This window comes from Lentinula edodes (genome assembly GCF_021015755.1).
Source record: "Lentinula edodes strain Le(Bin) 0899 ss11 chromosome Unknown C8R40scaffold_5, whole genome shotgun sequence".
NCBI classification, from domain to species: Eukaryota; Fungi; Basidiomycota; class Agaricomycetes; order Agaricales; family Omphalotaceae; genus Lentinula; species Lentinula edodes.
The window spans coordinates 1026628-1039882 of NW_025764311.1; the positions used below are offsets into that span (position 1 = coordinate 1026628).

General features: G+C 45.3%; 4 protein-coding genes across 4 annotated transcripts; all 4 read left to right on the plus strand.

Annotated features, from left to right (window-relative positions):
* Positions 1-1297: 1297 nt before the first annotated feature.
* C8R40DRAFT_1036747 (uncharacterized protein) lies at positions 1298-2245 on the plus strand (the record flags this gene model as incomplete). The annotated part of the gene is made up of 5 exons (XM_046223608.1): positions 1298-1472; positions 1534-1662; positions 1719-1747; positions 1806-1999; positions 2059-2245. The coding sequence occupies 5 exons, from the start codon at positions 1298-1300 to the stop codon at positions 2243-2245; spliced, it is 714 nt and encodes a 237-aa protein (XP_046090224.1).
* C8R40DRAFT_705757 (uncharacterized protein) lies at positions 2069-3729 on the plus strand. Its single transcript, XM_046235927.1, has 3 exons — positions 2069-2187; positions 2246-2560; positions 2624-3729. Exons 2-3 carry the CDS (start codon positions 2294-2296, stop codon positions 3476-3478), a joined length of 1122 nt encoding a protein of 373 aa, XP_046090225.1. The 5' UTR covers positions 2069-2187; positions 2246-2293; the 3' UTR covers positions 3479-3729.
* A 170-nt stretch (positions 3730-3899) lies between these two features.
* C8R40DRAFT_705587 (uncharacterized protein) lies at positions 3900-5341 on the plus strand. The gene is made up of 5 exons (XM_046235926.1): positions 3900-4600; positions 4662-4701; positions 4767-4801; positions 4863-5081; positions 5208-5341. The coding sequence occupies exons 1-4, from the start codon at positions 4179-4181 to the stop codon at positions 4990-4992; spliced, it is 627 nt and encodes a 208-aa protein (XP_046090226.1). The 5' UTR covers positions 3900-4178; the 3' UTR covers positions 4993-5081; positions 5208-5341.
* Positions 5342-5754: 413 nt separating this feature from the next.
* C8R40DRAFT_1089106 (topoisomerase II-associated protein PAT1) lies at positions 5755-9162 on the plus strand. The gene is made up of 10 exons (XM_046227429.1): positions 5755-6061; positions 6120-6215; positions 6270-7210; positions 7263-7575; positions 7626-7849; positions 7897-8042; positions 8101-8172; positions 8229-8565; positions 8616-8713; positions 8768-9162. Exons 1-10 carry the CDS (start codon positions 5881-5883, stop codon positions 9114-9116), a joined length of 2757 nt encoding a protein of 918 aa, XP_046090227.1. The 5' UTR covers positions 5755-5880; the 3' UTR covers positions 9117-9162.
* Positions 9163-13255: the final 4093 nt, after the last annotated feature.

Consider the following 13255-nt stretch of genomic DNA (forward strand, 5'->3'; position numbering starts at 1 on the left):
TGAATCAGATCTCTTCAGCACTTATAGTCTGCGTATGGTCACTGCTCCTACTTACTGCGGTTGCGTCTGGTTGCACATTTCCAAGACGTTTCGCAACTATATTGTAGTCAATTGTTATAGATTCATTGAACTTTTACCTGTTCTATAGACTATTTCTGTCAACTCTGGTCCAGGCCCAAACTGAAAGGATACGAAAGCATGGGGATAATCGCTGAATTTGAATGATTCCGTGCCGGGAGACTATAAAGTGGTCAGTCAGATTGCCCGGCCCTCGCAGAGCTGGTCTCCTTACACTTCGACTTCAACTTTGTGCAGGTCGCGCTGTCAACTGAAAGCATTTAACAACTCATATCTAAACATCAGCGCCAAGAACATGGTTTCCTTCCGCACCCTACTCACTCCGCTTCTCACCACCGGAGCGATTTCCTCAGTTCTTGCTGCCCCCATTCTTCAGCGGGAAGAGCCGACCATCACAGTTGTTCCTGGGCAAGTGCCTACATTCCTCTCCACAGAGGTGCTGGACCGAGAAACAACCACCATTAGTGGAACTCCTACTCATGCTCCTACTCCGGTGTCTAACGTGGTACTTGCTAGAGGCATGGATATATGGTAGGACGGTCTTGGAACCGGAGGTACCCAATCAGGAGTGCGAAAAGAGGGAGGAGAAGAAGAGGAGGAGAAAACTTATGACGAATTGCCTGTGTAGAGATGACAGTCTACCGCAGGAGGGGGGAGACGACAAAACAGTAGGAAAAGCGCTCACGGTCAGCCACGGATTACTGAGCTTAATGATCGCTGACTGATCATGACTAGGCCTTCTTGCATATGTAGCATCTTCTCAGAAAAGATATTTGTTGAGAAGGGCGTTTTTCTCGTTCAAATCTGTCTGTAGCTCGTTACATTAGTTTGTCCGTGTAAAATGCAAACCAGTAATCGAAGTCGTGGATTATTGAATGCGTTGCGACTGCGTTGAACCCTGTTGAACGAGGTTGAACCTAAGAGCTAGCTATAGATATAGAGCTGAAGCAACTTACTCGAAATGAATTATTTAATGATCTCTCAATCTCTCTCGTTCCATCCAACCAATCTGTTTTCAAGCTTAAATCTTGGTTTGTGAACATACTATTTCCCTGTACATAGCAATACTTTACCGCTACATATAGCGTCATCTCTGTCTCTGACCGTCGAGTTAAGGCGGGGTTTACAGGGCCAAAGTTTTGGCGCGCGGATTACTAAGCCTGTACTAAGCTGCTGGCAATTAAGCGCCGTATACTGTAGAACTAAACTCAATGCAGTAATGGACAGGCCTTCTACCTCGAAGGCTCGTGGAATATGCAAATACTATCAAACCTCTCGGGGCTGCTTTGCCGGAAACCAATGCAAGTTCTTACACGGAGATCCCAAGGTAGACGACTCAGCCCCAAAAATCACCCTTTACGACCAAGCCAAGACATGCAGATATTTCGCCCGTGGTTCGTTCTCTTCGCTTTCTCTGCAACCTTACGATATAATTGAATGTGCCTATATCGATAGGGTTCTGCAAACATGGTGACAAGTGCTGGTTTCGTCACGTACCTCCAAAGGAAATAACGGCCGAAGTTGATCCCATTGACGAAGTTTGCTCGATCTGCTTCGAGAAACCTGCGCTTTATGGTCTACTTGGTTTGTGCATCCCATTTGACTGATCTCGACATTGTAATCATTATTATATTTGTTAGCCGGGTGTAGCCATGTGTTCTGCATACCAGTGAGTTGCTCATCTATCCAATCTTTTCTTTGCCCGTTGACCCATAATGGATGCTTAGTGTTTGAAGGAATGGAGGGATCCGAAACCCAAATCATTTGACGTCGTTCAATCTGGAGTTCATAAGAAGTGTCCTATGTGCCGTACCCCATCAAAGTTCATTACTCCTTCATCGCTGTTTTACAAACACAACGATGTCAGGAAACAGCAGACAATCTCTGCGTATAGAGACAGTATGGCTAGGGTTCCATGTCGGTACGCGCCCTTCTTACATTGGTCTGGGTCTAGGAAAATGCTCTGAAACGTCTAAATAGATATTTTCTTCAAACGAAAGCTAAAGACAAAAAGAAACCATTCTGTCCCTTTGGCAAAGACTGTTTCTATCAACATTTGAACGACGATGGAACACCCTATATTTTCGCCGACGGCGTTGACGTTTCCATGCAGGTCAACAATTTTTCATCCGTTCTTCTTGATTCGCTGACTTTTGCGCTTTCCTAGCGAGCATCTCAGTATCGCAACCGCCGTAATATAGATGTTACCGAGGACATGCTTAATGATATCTTTGCCGGCGTCAACGATGGAAGACTTCGAAGCCCTTTCGATGTTGTTGGTCGATTCCTCGAAAACTCCCGTGCTACCCACTTTTCTACTGCTTTTGCAGAACTTTTCCAGGGGATGGTGCTCCGGAATCCAGACGATTTGCAAGATGGTGAAACGCTGCTCAACTCTGATGGTTCTCGGCCGATTGTCAGTTGGCCACTGGATAGTCATCTTAACACCGCTGGTGGTGTTCGGGTCACTTTGGACAGTATGGTATGTCAAAGTCTGCTGATCTCATACTCCTCAATCCATACATTTACAACGTTATCACAAAAGGGTGACCAAAATCGTACTGGAGACATGCCACCTATGGAACCTATCAACGACCCACGTCAAGCTTCAGGGCAGACTTCTTCGCCGTCCAGGCGTGTTAGAGGTACTATCGGCGACGCTGCCGAGTCAGACGATTCTATGCCTTCTCTCAACGAAGTTAGTGATAGCGATGATGACTCTCTCGAATGGTCTGACGACAATTCTGAATATGAGTCTAATACCCCCTTTACATTTTCCTCTGCAACTCATCCTTCGCCTCGGGCACAAGAGCCTCGTGGCCGCTTTCCAAGAGCGATCCTCGTTCCTAGACGGGGTGTTATCAGACCTAGGTATTTACAAAGAGGAACAATCGCCGCCGGAGGCATCGTCGATCTCATCCCATCCACCTCTACATCTTCATCTGCGCCTCGTCCTCCTACATCAAATAACGATCTACTTCCTCTTCAGTCTGTGTCTAGATCGGAAAATGACGGATACGAAAAAGAGGACGAGGGCGATACTCACCACTCTGAAGAACATCAACACGAAGACGAATTCCACTCTGACCGTATACATGCTACGGCCGATTTAAACACTAATGTGATGCCTCCATTGGAACGAATAAATGAGGGATCATATCCTCAGGGTGTAACTGCTTCAAGATTCGATCCTCAGCCATTGTACGAAACTCTAATCCCCTCAGACATAGCAGCCGGTGCTGGCGCCCCTGATGCACCAGAGGCTGACGACGAACGGCACGATATGCTATCAGTGCCTCCATTTACGACTGACGGACGTGGACGAGTAATCGCTGCCAGTGATGAGGACGCGAGAGATGCACGGTCGCTTTTAACAAGGATGTTTGGCACATTATGCTAATACTCGAAGGTTGTATCTCTAGAAACTTTGTATTACTATCGTATCTTTACACAAAAATCGTGCCCCATACTGGGGCCAATATATCGGGTACATATGTTTAATTATTGCTGTGTACATGTGTACGACTGACTCTCTCATTCTGCCCTGGACCTGGTCAGAAATAAACTGAGCATTTAGTTCTAAATCTAGGCTCTTCCGTGGACCCCGTGCGGCACCGTGCAGGACCGTCTGGGTTGATCTTGTCAAACCAACTCTCCGTTGGCCTTTTGAAGTGAACCTGTTTGTGAAGTTCCCACTGGTGATTGACCAGCTTTCTGGCGCGGTACTAGAGTCCATTATGCTCTTGTCCTTGCTTTAGGTCACATTGGCATCTCTTACTTTTTGGGAACCCTTGGGCAAACTCATATATCAACTCGGTGGGTAGTATGACACTTCTCCTTTTGCTACTCGTTGAAGATATCTTCGCGCTTATAGAGAGTGCCCAGGGACAATCCTTCCTTGAAGATCTGGGGCTCGTGCGCTCATCTTCCAAGTGATTCAAGCTGTGATCATGAATCTCACCCACACCATGTTTCTTTCAAAGGATGTTTCGTGAGTGTGCTATATGTCAACGGAAGAAAGGCTGAAGATAATGTTCAGTTCATCGTATCATCCTCTTCCCGTATACCAAACCCCTTCTACAATGGCTCAGTAATTTGTGATGTTTTTCCTTTTCACACTTGAGCTGACATCATCGTTCAGGTTGAACGATATTCCAGAACCCGATATGGTAGTCCGTCGAACCCGCAAAGAATTATTTGTCGACAACAATGCAGCCATTTGTTCTGAACCCCCACTTGATAACGCACAGTATATCGATTCTAATCCTAACCCCGTTTTTGACCCACATGCATCTCTTGGTGTTGGTACCGTTGCCAACATCTTCGAAGCACCGGGCCAAATTGACCAAATGGATGTCTGGAGGACTTACACAAAACGGTCTGCAGACGATAAGAACGGTCGAGCACCATTGACTTGCCTCTGGCCTATCGGACACAACGAGGAAGAAATCATTGAATGCGGTTATGGAGCGACTCCGAAATTGATGAGGCGACACGTTCAAACAACACACATGCATATCAAGTACGTTCCCCCCTTGCCCCCCCTTTTTTTCTCTACAAACATCTGAGTTCATTCTTTATAGACGCTATCGTTGTGATATCTGTGATCAAGCCTTCTCCCAGGTATTGTGCCTTGTTATTCAAGTATGTTCATTGCCTTGATGCCGACGTCTTGCTTGCTATCGAAGGGTGCCCTACTTCACTCTCACAAAGCTTCGAAACAGTATGTATTCCTAGCAAAAGTAGAGATGATTTCCGACTAATATGGCATATCATGTCCTCAGTGCTCAGATCAGACCGTATAAATGCCCCTTCGAAGGATGCCATAAATCATACGTTGACTGTCCGACTCTGCTCCGACACAAGAAGATCAATCATAATTATATCCCAAAGCCTATAACGCGGTACAGATAGGCCACGTAGCATACTACCATGGTCACCGCGATGTCCGAACATAGGCAAACCAATACACGCAGTACTCGTTAACACGTACTAGGAAGCTTGTCGGTGATTATCTCTTTCCTGGCTTCTGCGAATTATCTGTCAGTTCCATCTCTTTTTCAATGAGACTGCTGTCTTACACCAATCGCCCTACTCTAGCATTCGATTCTTTGCGTATCACGGTAAAGGAGACCACGTAGCATACTACCATGGTCACCGTGAAGTATATAACATTGGAATAGGACCTGGCTATGAGAGGGGGGAGCATGTATCATGGGTATTCTCCACGCGTCTCACTGGCACCAGCCAATATACACGCGCTGTACTACTTTTTACACGTAGGCACAAATGTAATGGCGTTGATAGTCCTTTGGAACGGATAAAGCCAGGTCTGCCGCCCATTGAATAAACTTAAAGGGATATCAATGCATTTAGATGTGTGTGCTGCCCTTCTGGAAGGTATTGCGATTCAAACTCCTCAATTATCCAAAGGACTATCCTCTGTCCTAAATCCTCGTTCAAGGCGAAAAGACTGGCTGTGAGGAATGTACCGGGAGTATGGATTGAGCGCACTCGGTTCTTCTTTTCATTCAACCTTTAAAACTTTAAGCTATAATGAGCCAATCCTCGCCACCCGCCACACAAAGTTCTCTTCCCAGTCCGCATCAACCCAAAACTTGATTAAGGCAGGATTAAGGTTGGCACCTATGAGCGCTTCCCTGCCGAGTAGGCGCTTACGGGACAAACACCGATAAACCAAAAGCCTTGCTTCCACGAATATATCTCTGAGATCTAGACCAAGTCCTCCGTCGTCGTCCTTCGTCGGCCTGGCAGCGCGAAACCTGCCATATTAATGCACTTATGTCTTTTTTTGGTTTTGAAGAGAGGACTTTAGAACGTGGGAAGGATAGACGTTCAGAACAAGATGAAGACCTGGCTGTCTATACTTGGGGTGAAGAAAACTACGATGGCTTAGGCGACGCTCTTCAAGAAGACCACGACGACCTCAACGATGAAACTTTTGGTGCAGTTGGTGAACTGGGTAAGCGTATGCTATATGATAAAATTCGAGCCAGCTCGCATTGACTGGGCATAATTAGGCAAAGACTTCGATTTTTCGAATCAAGCGCTGCCAGATAGAAAGAATATCACAAGATCGGCCAATGCCATAGTCGAAGATAGACCTCCTCAGTCATGTACGGTCGCCCTTAATTCAATCAATCGAGACTTTGGTTCTTAACCTGCTTTAGCTACTCCGCTTACACTTGAATCAATCTGGGATGACAAGTCTCCGTTTTCTCTACGGCTCAATGGCTCCAATCGTACCCAACTGCCCCGCGGAGAATCGCCAGCTATCTCCAGCCAGCATCGCCAGCAATCCGGCATCCGCACTCTCCAGGAGATTGAAGCCGAGATGCGGGTATCTGCAGATCAGTCCAGACAAGAAGCTCTTCTTCAGCAGCGACAGCAGCAATACTATCTAGAACAACAGCGGTTGCAGCAACAACAGCAGAAGCAGCGCGAAGAAGAGGAGCTTCTTCTGAGGCAGGAGGAAGAACGCGAGTTTCAACGTCAGCGACTCTTGTACCAGCAAGAGCAGGCTCAACAACTTCACCTGCAGCGTTTCCAACAACAGCAGCAACTTCTCCAGCAAAGAGAGCATCAACACCGTCGAACTCCCCCTCCGCGCATGCTTCCCGTATCGCAGTCTCCCCGTTTCATGGAACATCAACAACGGCAGATCCTTCTTCTTCAGCACCAGCAGGAACAGCAGCAATTGTTGAGATTACAGCAGCTACAAGAGCAACTTCGTGTTGAAGAGCTGGAACGTCAGCTGCGATCGCAGCATATCTCTTCTGTGACGCCCGATCGACAACCCTCCGGTCCTACTCTTGCTGATATGGAAGCTTTGCAGCACCAACAGCTTCGGCAACAATCTCAGTCACCCGCTACGCGATCGGGTCCACACCGGCCAGCTCCACTGGAAGACAGTCTGCCCTATCTTCCACAGAGTATCCAACTTCAACAAAGACTACTCTCAGAAATGGCGCAAGCCGAGTTCTTGAGGGAGATGCAAGGTCTTTCACAAGCTGATCAAGAAGCTCTCCGGGTCGAAGCCATGCGCAAGATCTTAGAGGCAGAGAAGATGGAAGAAAAACGACGGAGGAAAGCCGCAAAAATTGCCCACATGGTAGGTTTCCTCCTTGGTCAATCTTGCAAAGAGTTAATCAGATTGTCTGCAGTCACGATATAATGACTTGATGACTCAATCGGATAAGGACTTTATCACCCGAATTCAAGTATCCCAACTCGTATCTCAAGACCCTTATGCCGACGACTTCTACGCTCAAGTTTACGGAGCTATCGTTCGCTCGCGAATGGGTCTGTCCGCCGATGATGAACGAGTACTTAAATTCGGTGCTAGCGGCGGAGTTGCGTTGGGCGCCCCTACTAAAGGAGGTAATCGTCGACCGAATGCCATGCAACGTATGCAACAGCAAGTCGAAAGGATTGTTAGTAATGCTAGGAAACGAGAAGAAGAAAAAGGACTCCATTGTGATTTTTTCCCTCTGAAATCCCAATACTCAATCTCACCTTTTGTAAAGCACTTCACAGTCTCCAAGGTGCTCTGGGAAAGACTTCTGGAAGGAGTTACAAAGCCGCTCCGAGACAGCTCCTTCAAGTGGATTCTAGTAGCGCGCCTAGTTCATCCCCGACCCTCTCACATGCTCAGCCACATGCCCACATATCCAAAGCGGATTCGATCTCTAAGTCATCCAGTGAAGCAGCGGCGGACGCTGCTAGAATTGGTCGGGAAACGCTGGATAATGTAAGTTCTCTTTCCGACTCCAAATATCTTGCTCACTTTTAGATCAGGGTGAAACCTTGGTGCGCATGGAGCCTTTGACACAACGAGAGATACTGGTGACCCTGGAAAACATGTACGATCTCGTTCTCAATGTAGAACAACTACGACGAGATCAGCCTCATCCAGAGGATGGTGAGGAAGTTTTGGAGCAGTGGTAATAACTATTTATTCGAACACTACTATTTCACTCACGGATCATGAATACCTTGTAGGAGCCAAGATTTTGACAAACTTGTTGATCAAATGTGGATTCAGCTGAAAGTGATGCTTCCTCTTGCTACGAGGTTTGTTCTTAGACACGTGTGGCTGGTGTTGTACTGATATTTTCAATATCGTTTAGTACACCACATCCCTTCATCTCCCTTTTGAGCGCTGCCAAAGGCAAAAAGATTCTTCCCCGCGTTACGCGTCACTTTGACCAGCAGCGAATGAATACTCTACTCACGCTTCTTATCGCCTGTTTCTCGCAACTAGACATCATCTCCCATGCCGCGCTCCTTGATACACTCGAAGACACACCTGAACGGGCTGATGTCGAGCGTCAGACACAAGCTTTCCTCAGCAGTGTTTTGCAAAGCATCTTGCCTATCATTGTAAAGGGGAATCTAAGACTTGTGTGTGGATTGGTAGGGCTACTGATGCACGGGCAGGATATCGTTGCTATTGCCAAGAGTCGCGTAAGTGAAATCACAGTCCCTCATTTTTTTTGCCTGATATCACCTTGTAGCCTGGCCTGGCGTTGCTGACACTCTTCCTTACGAGAGTGGAGGTTATCAAGGAGGGAGAAGTGGACGAAAACCCTACTCCAGAGGACTTCGCTCAATGGTTAGTTCAAATCACACACACTGATATGTATACCTCACTTACACTATTCCGCAGGCAACTTATGTTTGACCATCTCTTCCAACTCCTCACACCCGAGTTCCCGCTTCTTTTCCCTTCTACTCGCATGGCCGAACACCTTCCTCGGGATCAGCCGCATATCAATATCCCAGGTATAGATAGTCTCGACCAACCAGTGTGGCAATTCCTTGCTGCGCTTGCCCTGCAAGCTTCATCCATGCAACACCAAATTCTTGTGTCGTCCTTGCGAGAAAAGGTGCTTGACAACGTACTCAGTGCGAAAAAGGGATGGGTAGTGGATGAAGAGGAACGTAGCACAAAATTAGCAAATGTCGATCTATTCCTGCATGCCCTCGGGCTAGACAGTTCTCAGATCACAATGTAATAGTGATATGACCTGGCTCAATGTCATTCGTGTTTTCGACGTTTTATACATATGACCGCCTGATATCTATCTTGTTTCTGGCCGATGATCTCGATAAGCATGGTCAAACGAGAGAGTTGCGTGGTTTTTACCTTTCAGATGATAAGTCACCTTGCTTGCAAGGTCGATTACACTCCGAATTTTAAGTACTTTTGTGCAGGCACATGTTAGTCGTGCTTGACCTCAAGCTTTTGCCAACTCACTGGGGGGATAGCATCTTTTTCAGCCGTGGAAATTTCCTAGATATCATTGCCGAACCTTTAGGTAAGGCTCCTTACAAAAATGTTTTGTTCAATTTCGTTGGGGGTAAGTTGGCCTTGTCCCACTTCCCACGGATCCATATATAGATAATTGCCACCATATATATCGATGTGGGATCTGCCGGATGATTCATGCTTAATATCACATGTCTATAGCACACCCTCCTAGTGCCAAATTCCAGCTACAACAAATGACATGGAGCACAGTAGTCTGGAAGTATCTTATCTACTATACTAACCTAGATTAAGTAGAATGCCAAAAAAAACTCACTATTTAGGGAATATTCTAAAAAAAATTACTGATTTCTGAGTCTTGCACAAAACAGAGCAAATCAGTCAGCCTGAGCTTCATCTGCAAGACATAGATATTTGGCTAAGGGCTGAGAGCAGATCCCATCAGATCCCGGTACTAAAAGCACTGAGAGCAGGCTGCTATGAGTGCTCTCACTGCTGGGAAATGCTCTCAACTGCTTTCAGACACTTAGCCAAAGATACAGGTTTTGCAGATAAGTTGTGGATTGATTATCCAGCTAATTCTCCTGCAAGTAGACTTAGCATAAGGGTTAAACTTATACCTATTTCCTTCAACTTTCCCCATACTTACTATAAGGGTAAGCTTTCAAATGCTCTGCTGAAGCCTGTTTTGTTATTCTTGGGAGGTGCACTAGTTTATTTAAATGGTGGCTGGCCACCACTTTCATAAAGTGTTCGGCACCTGCCACTTGTGTCCTTTCCCCCAGTCATTAGTTAAATTCAAAGGATATTAAAAAGTTTTTGTCAATATCACCATTAAATACTGGGAAGCATTTCGGAAACATGATTTCAATATATACTGCAATGAATTTTTGCATTAATTGAGGCCAAATTACTACAAGATTAAATGCCTTGAATGTGTAGAAAAATACTTGAGTTAATCTCAAGGTCCTATTGTGTGATTATGAGAGGGTTATTTGACATATATGGTCAAGAGGCGAGTGAGATTCAGATCACGGGTACAATTCTCACAACCCCCCCCCCCCCCCCCCCCCCCAATTGAATGGAAAGGCCCGTAAAGGCCCGTTGACTACAAGAGCAAATTTCTACAAATCCTTCAATTTGACGACATCTTCCTACATAGGTTCTGCTGGGTTTGTACAAACAGTTTATGAGTATTCAAAAATCAATGACTAAACGAAATTGGCAGAGTTTGTGCCACAAAAAGCCAATGAGAATGGCTGGTGTCATCATAAAGTTCTAGGCCTTGGGCCTTTCTCGTGGCAACATAAGTACCCGCGATCTGAATCTCACTCGCCTCTTGTATATGGTCATTTATCTGCAAGTTTCTCAACTCAGATTATTTGGAATATATTCTGAAATTTGCCTCACAGATACTGAGGAAAATTCTGACCATAAGGCATACAGCTTAACTCAAGACAATGTTTCAAACTTCCTCCTATTTTGTCTGATTTTTCCTGTAATAATAATAGTGTGTATATGAAGGATATACTCAACTACATTATGCAAGAGTAATCAAACATAATTGTCAAGATATACTTGAATTAATACTGTGGAAAAATTACTGAAATATTCAAGGTTAAATGAAGTAAATTTTGAAGTTTTCCAGACTCCTCCTTTTCGTTCTCCAGTTTAATTTTCTCCGCCTGTAACAATGCCACTAATTCCTCCTTCCACCACTCCTCCCAAAGTTCGGCAACACTCGGATTGTTATTCGCCCAAAGGAGGACACGGAGAGCGTCCACACATGGGTGTTCAGCTTGAGGAATCCATATCCTTTACTTCGGCCTTTACCTGTAATTGGATCCAAACAAATGTGAATCCTCGGGTTCGGAATTGTGATCTTGGTTAAGAATTTGATTTTTGGAGATGGCTCCTCTCCGTTGTTGGTAACGTTAGCGTTGTTGGTATTGGTTTCAAGAGGAATGTGTATAGAGTAGATAGGGCCGTAAGGAAGGAACAAGGCATGAAGGTCCTGCTGTGAGGTATTGAATGGGATATTCCTCATGCTGCACGGCTAGACAACTAGGAGCAGCAACGGTGGATGTGGTGGAGGCCTGTTTTGGATTGAGCATGGATTTGGTTATGTTATCCAACCATTTCTTGAGTTTGACTGAGAGTAGATTCCCTCTGGATATATGTGCGTGAAGTTAAGTGACAGCTTTGAGTGCATTTTGGGGAGTGGTAAATACGATGTGGGCTATGAAATGAAGTTATTGAGATGATGCAAAAGAATTATTTATGAAGAGGAAAATAAAATAAACACACCTGTATCAGCCTGTTCCGAAGAATGGCTCACAAACTTTTTGTGTCTATTTCTGCAGAGATTTCTGATATGACAATTGTACGGATCATGAGAAGGTCATAAGTAGCTTTCGGATAGCTCGGTCGAGGTGGAGGTATAGATTCCGTTTCGTTTTTCACTTGTTTGCCCTTTTTGCTTTTTTCTTTAGGCTATCCAGATTCAAATAGGTCCATGAGTGAACCGATATGGTTAACTGTGACAACTCACTATCAGCCCACTGAGCACAAAGACTCCGTCCAGCAAGGTTCAATCCATCCATGGATATTTTATTGAACACAAAAATGCTCTATATAGTCCTGAGTGAGTTAAGGAAATAATATTTGAAGAACGTACATATAGTCTGTGCATGGATAGTCAAATATTGTGTGAAGAGGTTCCCGAGGTAAAGCAGAGCTGCATCATTGAGTTCAAAGCATAGACAAGAAAGATGAGAGACCATGCACGAGTTAGCTGCAGTACATGGTCAAAGTATGTAAAATATTAGAGGATGTTGAGTTGTTTATTGAAACGGGCCAAAACCCGGACCAAACAAAGCCAAGACCAAACAAACAAAGAACTGATCATGATCGTGAGAGTTTAAGATATTCTTTGCTTCTTCCTTCAAGTTCATCTCTACTGGCTGCAGTGAGTAAATACCTGTGTAGCACTCGATGGTTGTTGTTCAGCTCGGAACTCAGGTGGATCTATCATAGACTAGGACTATAACGGGCAAGGTATAATGGGTCCACTCCTGCTTCCCCAGTTGCATCGTTGTTGATTACTTTCTCAGCCTCGACGTTCCCCTCAAGACGAATTCACAACGCATTGACCACAGGGTATGTTTCTCCTCGCGTCTGCTTGTATTGTCAATATTCATGGTTTGCTTGTAGACCCGACATTCCTAGTACTACAAATTAGAGCTAAGTCGTTCATGGATCACACACTGTCTCTTTGAGTAGTACTTCTGCAAACTAGTTCATGCAATCCAAACTGTTTCTTTGACGATATTGATTGCCGCCATGTACTTGAGCTAACTTGTTCATGGAGTGCGCGCTCTCTAACGTCGGGAAAACAGACTGGTTTCGGCGGCCTTGCTACCATGTATTTGAGCTAACTCGTTCATGGTCCAGCGTTCAGTTGTCTCTTGCATTTCCTTACCTTCAGGGCTCCTTTCTGCTGCTTTGCCTCTCTAACTTGCGGAAATCAGACTGCTTTAGCGAGCTTGCTACCATGTGTTTAGCTAACTTGTTCATGATCCTGAGTTATCGTTCCTCTGTCTCTTGCATTTCTTCAATTACTAACCTTCAGGAGTTCAGCTGTCTCCACCCCTGCTTCCCCAGTTGCATTGTTGTTAATTACTTTCTCAACCTCAATGTTCCCCTCAAGCCGAATTCTCAATACTCACTAATTTCATATTTACGCTGATGTAGATTCTAGGACTTATGAACTGAGACATAACCTGTTGTATATGTCCTTCTCACCTCCCGCTCAACACACGAAACCCAGGACCATCGGTGCATTGAGCTCGCAACTCGATAGTGTGGGCTTTGGCTCTCAAGGTG

Coding starts and splice junctions, on each gene's coding strand:
- C8R40DRAFT_705757 (XM_046235927.1), top strand. CDS start 2,294: ATGCTTAATGATATCTTTGCCGGCGTCAACGATGGAAGACTTCGAAGC. Junction 2,561..2,623: donor GGGTCACTTTGGACAGTATG/GTATGTCAAAGT, acceptor TTATCACAAAAG/GGTGACCAAAATCGTACTGG.
- C8R40DRAFT_705587 (XM_046235926.1), top strand. CDS start 4,179: ATGTTTTTCCTTTTCACACTTGAGCTGACATCATCGTTCAGGTTGAAC. Junction 4,601..4,661: donor ACAACACACATGCATATCAA/GTACGTTCCCCC, acceptor CATTCTTTATAG/ACGCTATCGTTGTGATATCT. Junction 4,802..4,862: donor TCTCACAAAGCTTCGAAACA/GTATGTATTCCT, acceptor TCATGTCCTCAG/TGCTCAGATCAGACCGTATA.
- C8R40DRAFT_1089106 (XM_046227429.1), top strand. CDS start 5,881: ATGTCTTTTTTTGGTTTTGAAGAGAGGACTTTAGAACGTGGGAAGGAT. Junction 6,062..6,119: donor TGGTGCAGTTGGTGAACTGG/GTAAGCGTATGC, acceptor GGGCATAATTAG/GCAAAGACTTCGATTTTTCG. Junction 6,216..6,269: donor AGATAGACCTCCTCAGTCAT/GTACGGTCGCCC, acceptor AACCTGCTTTAG/CTACTCCGCTTACACTTGAA.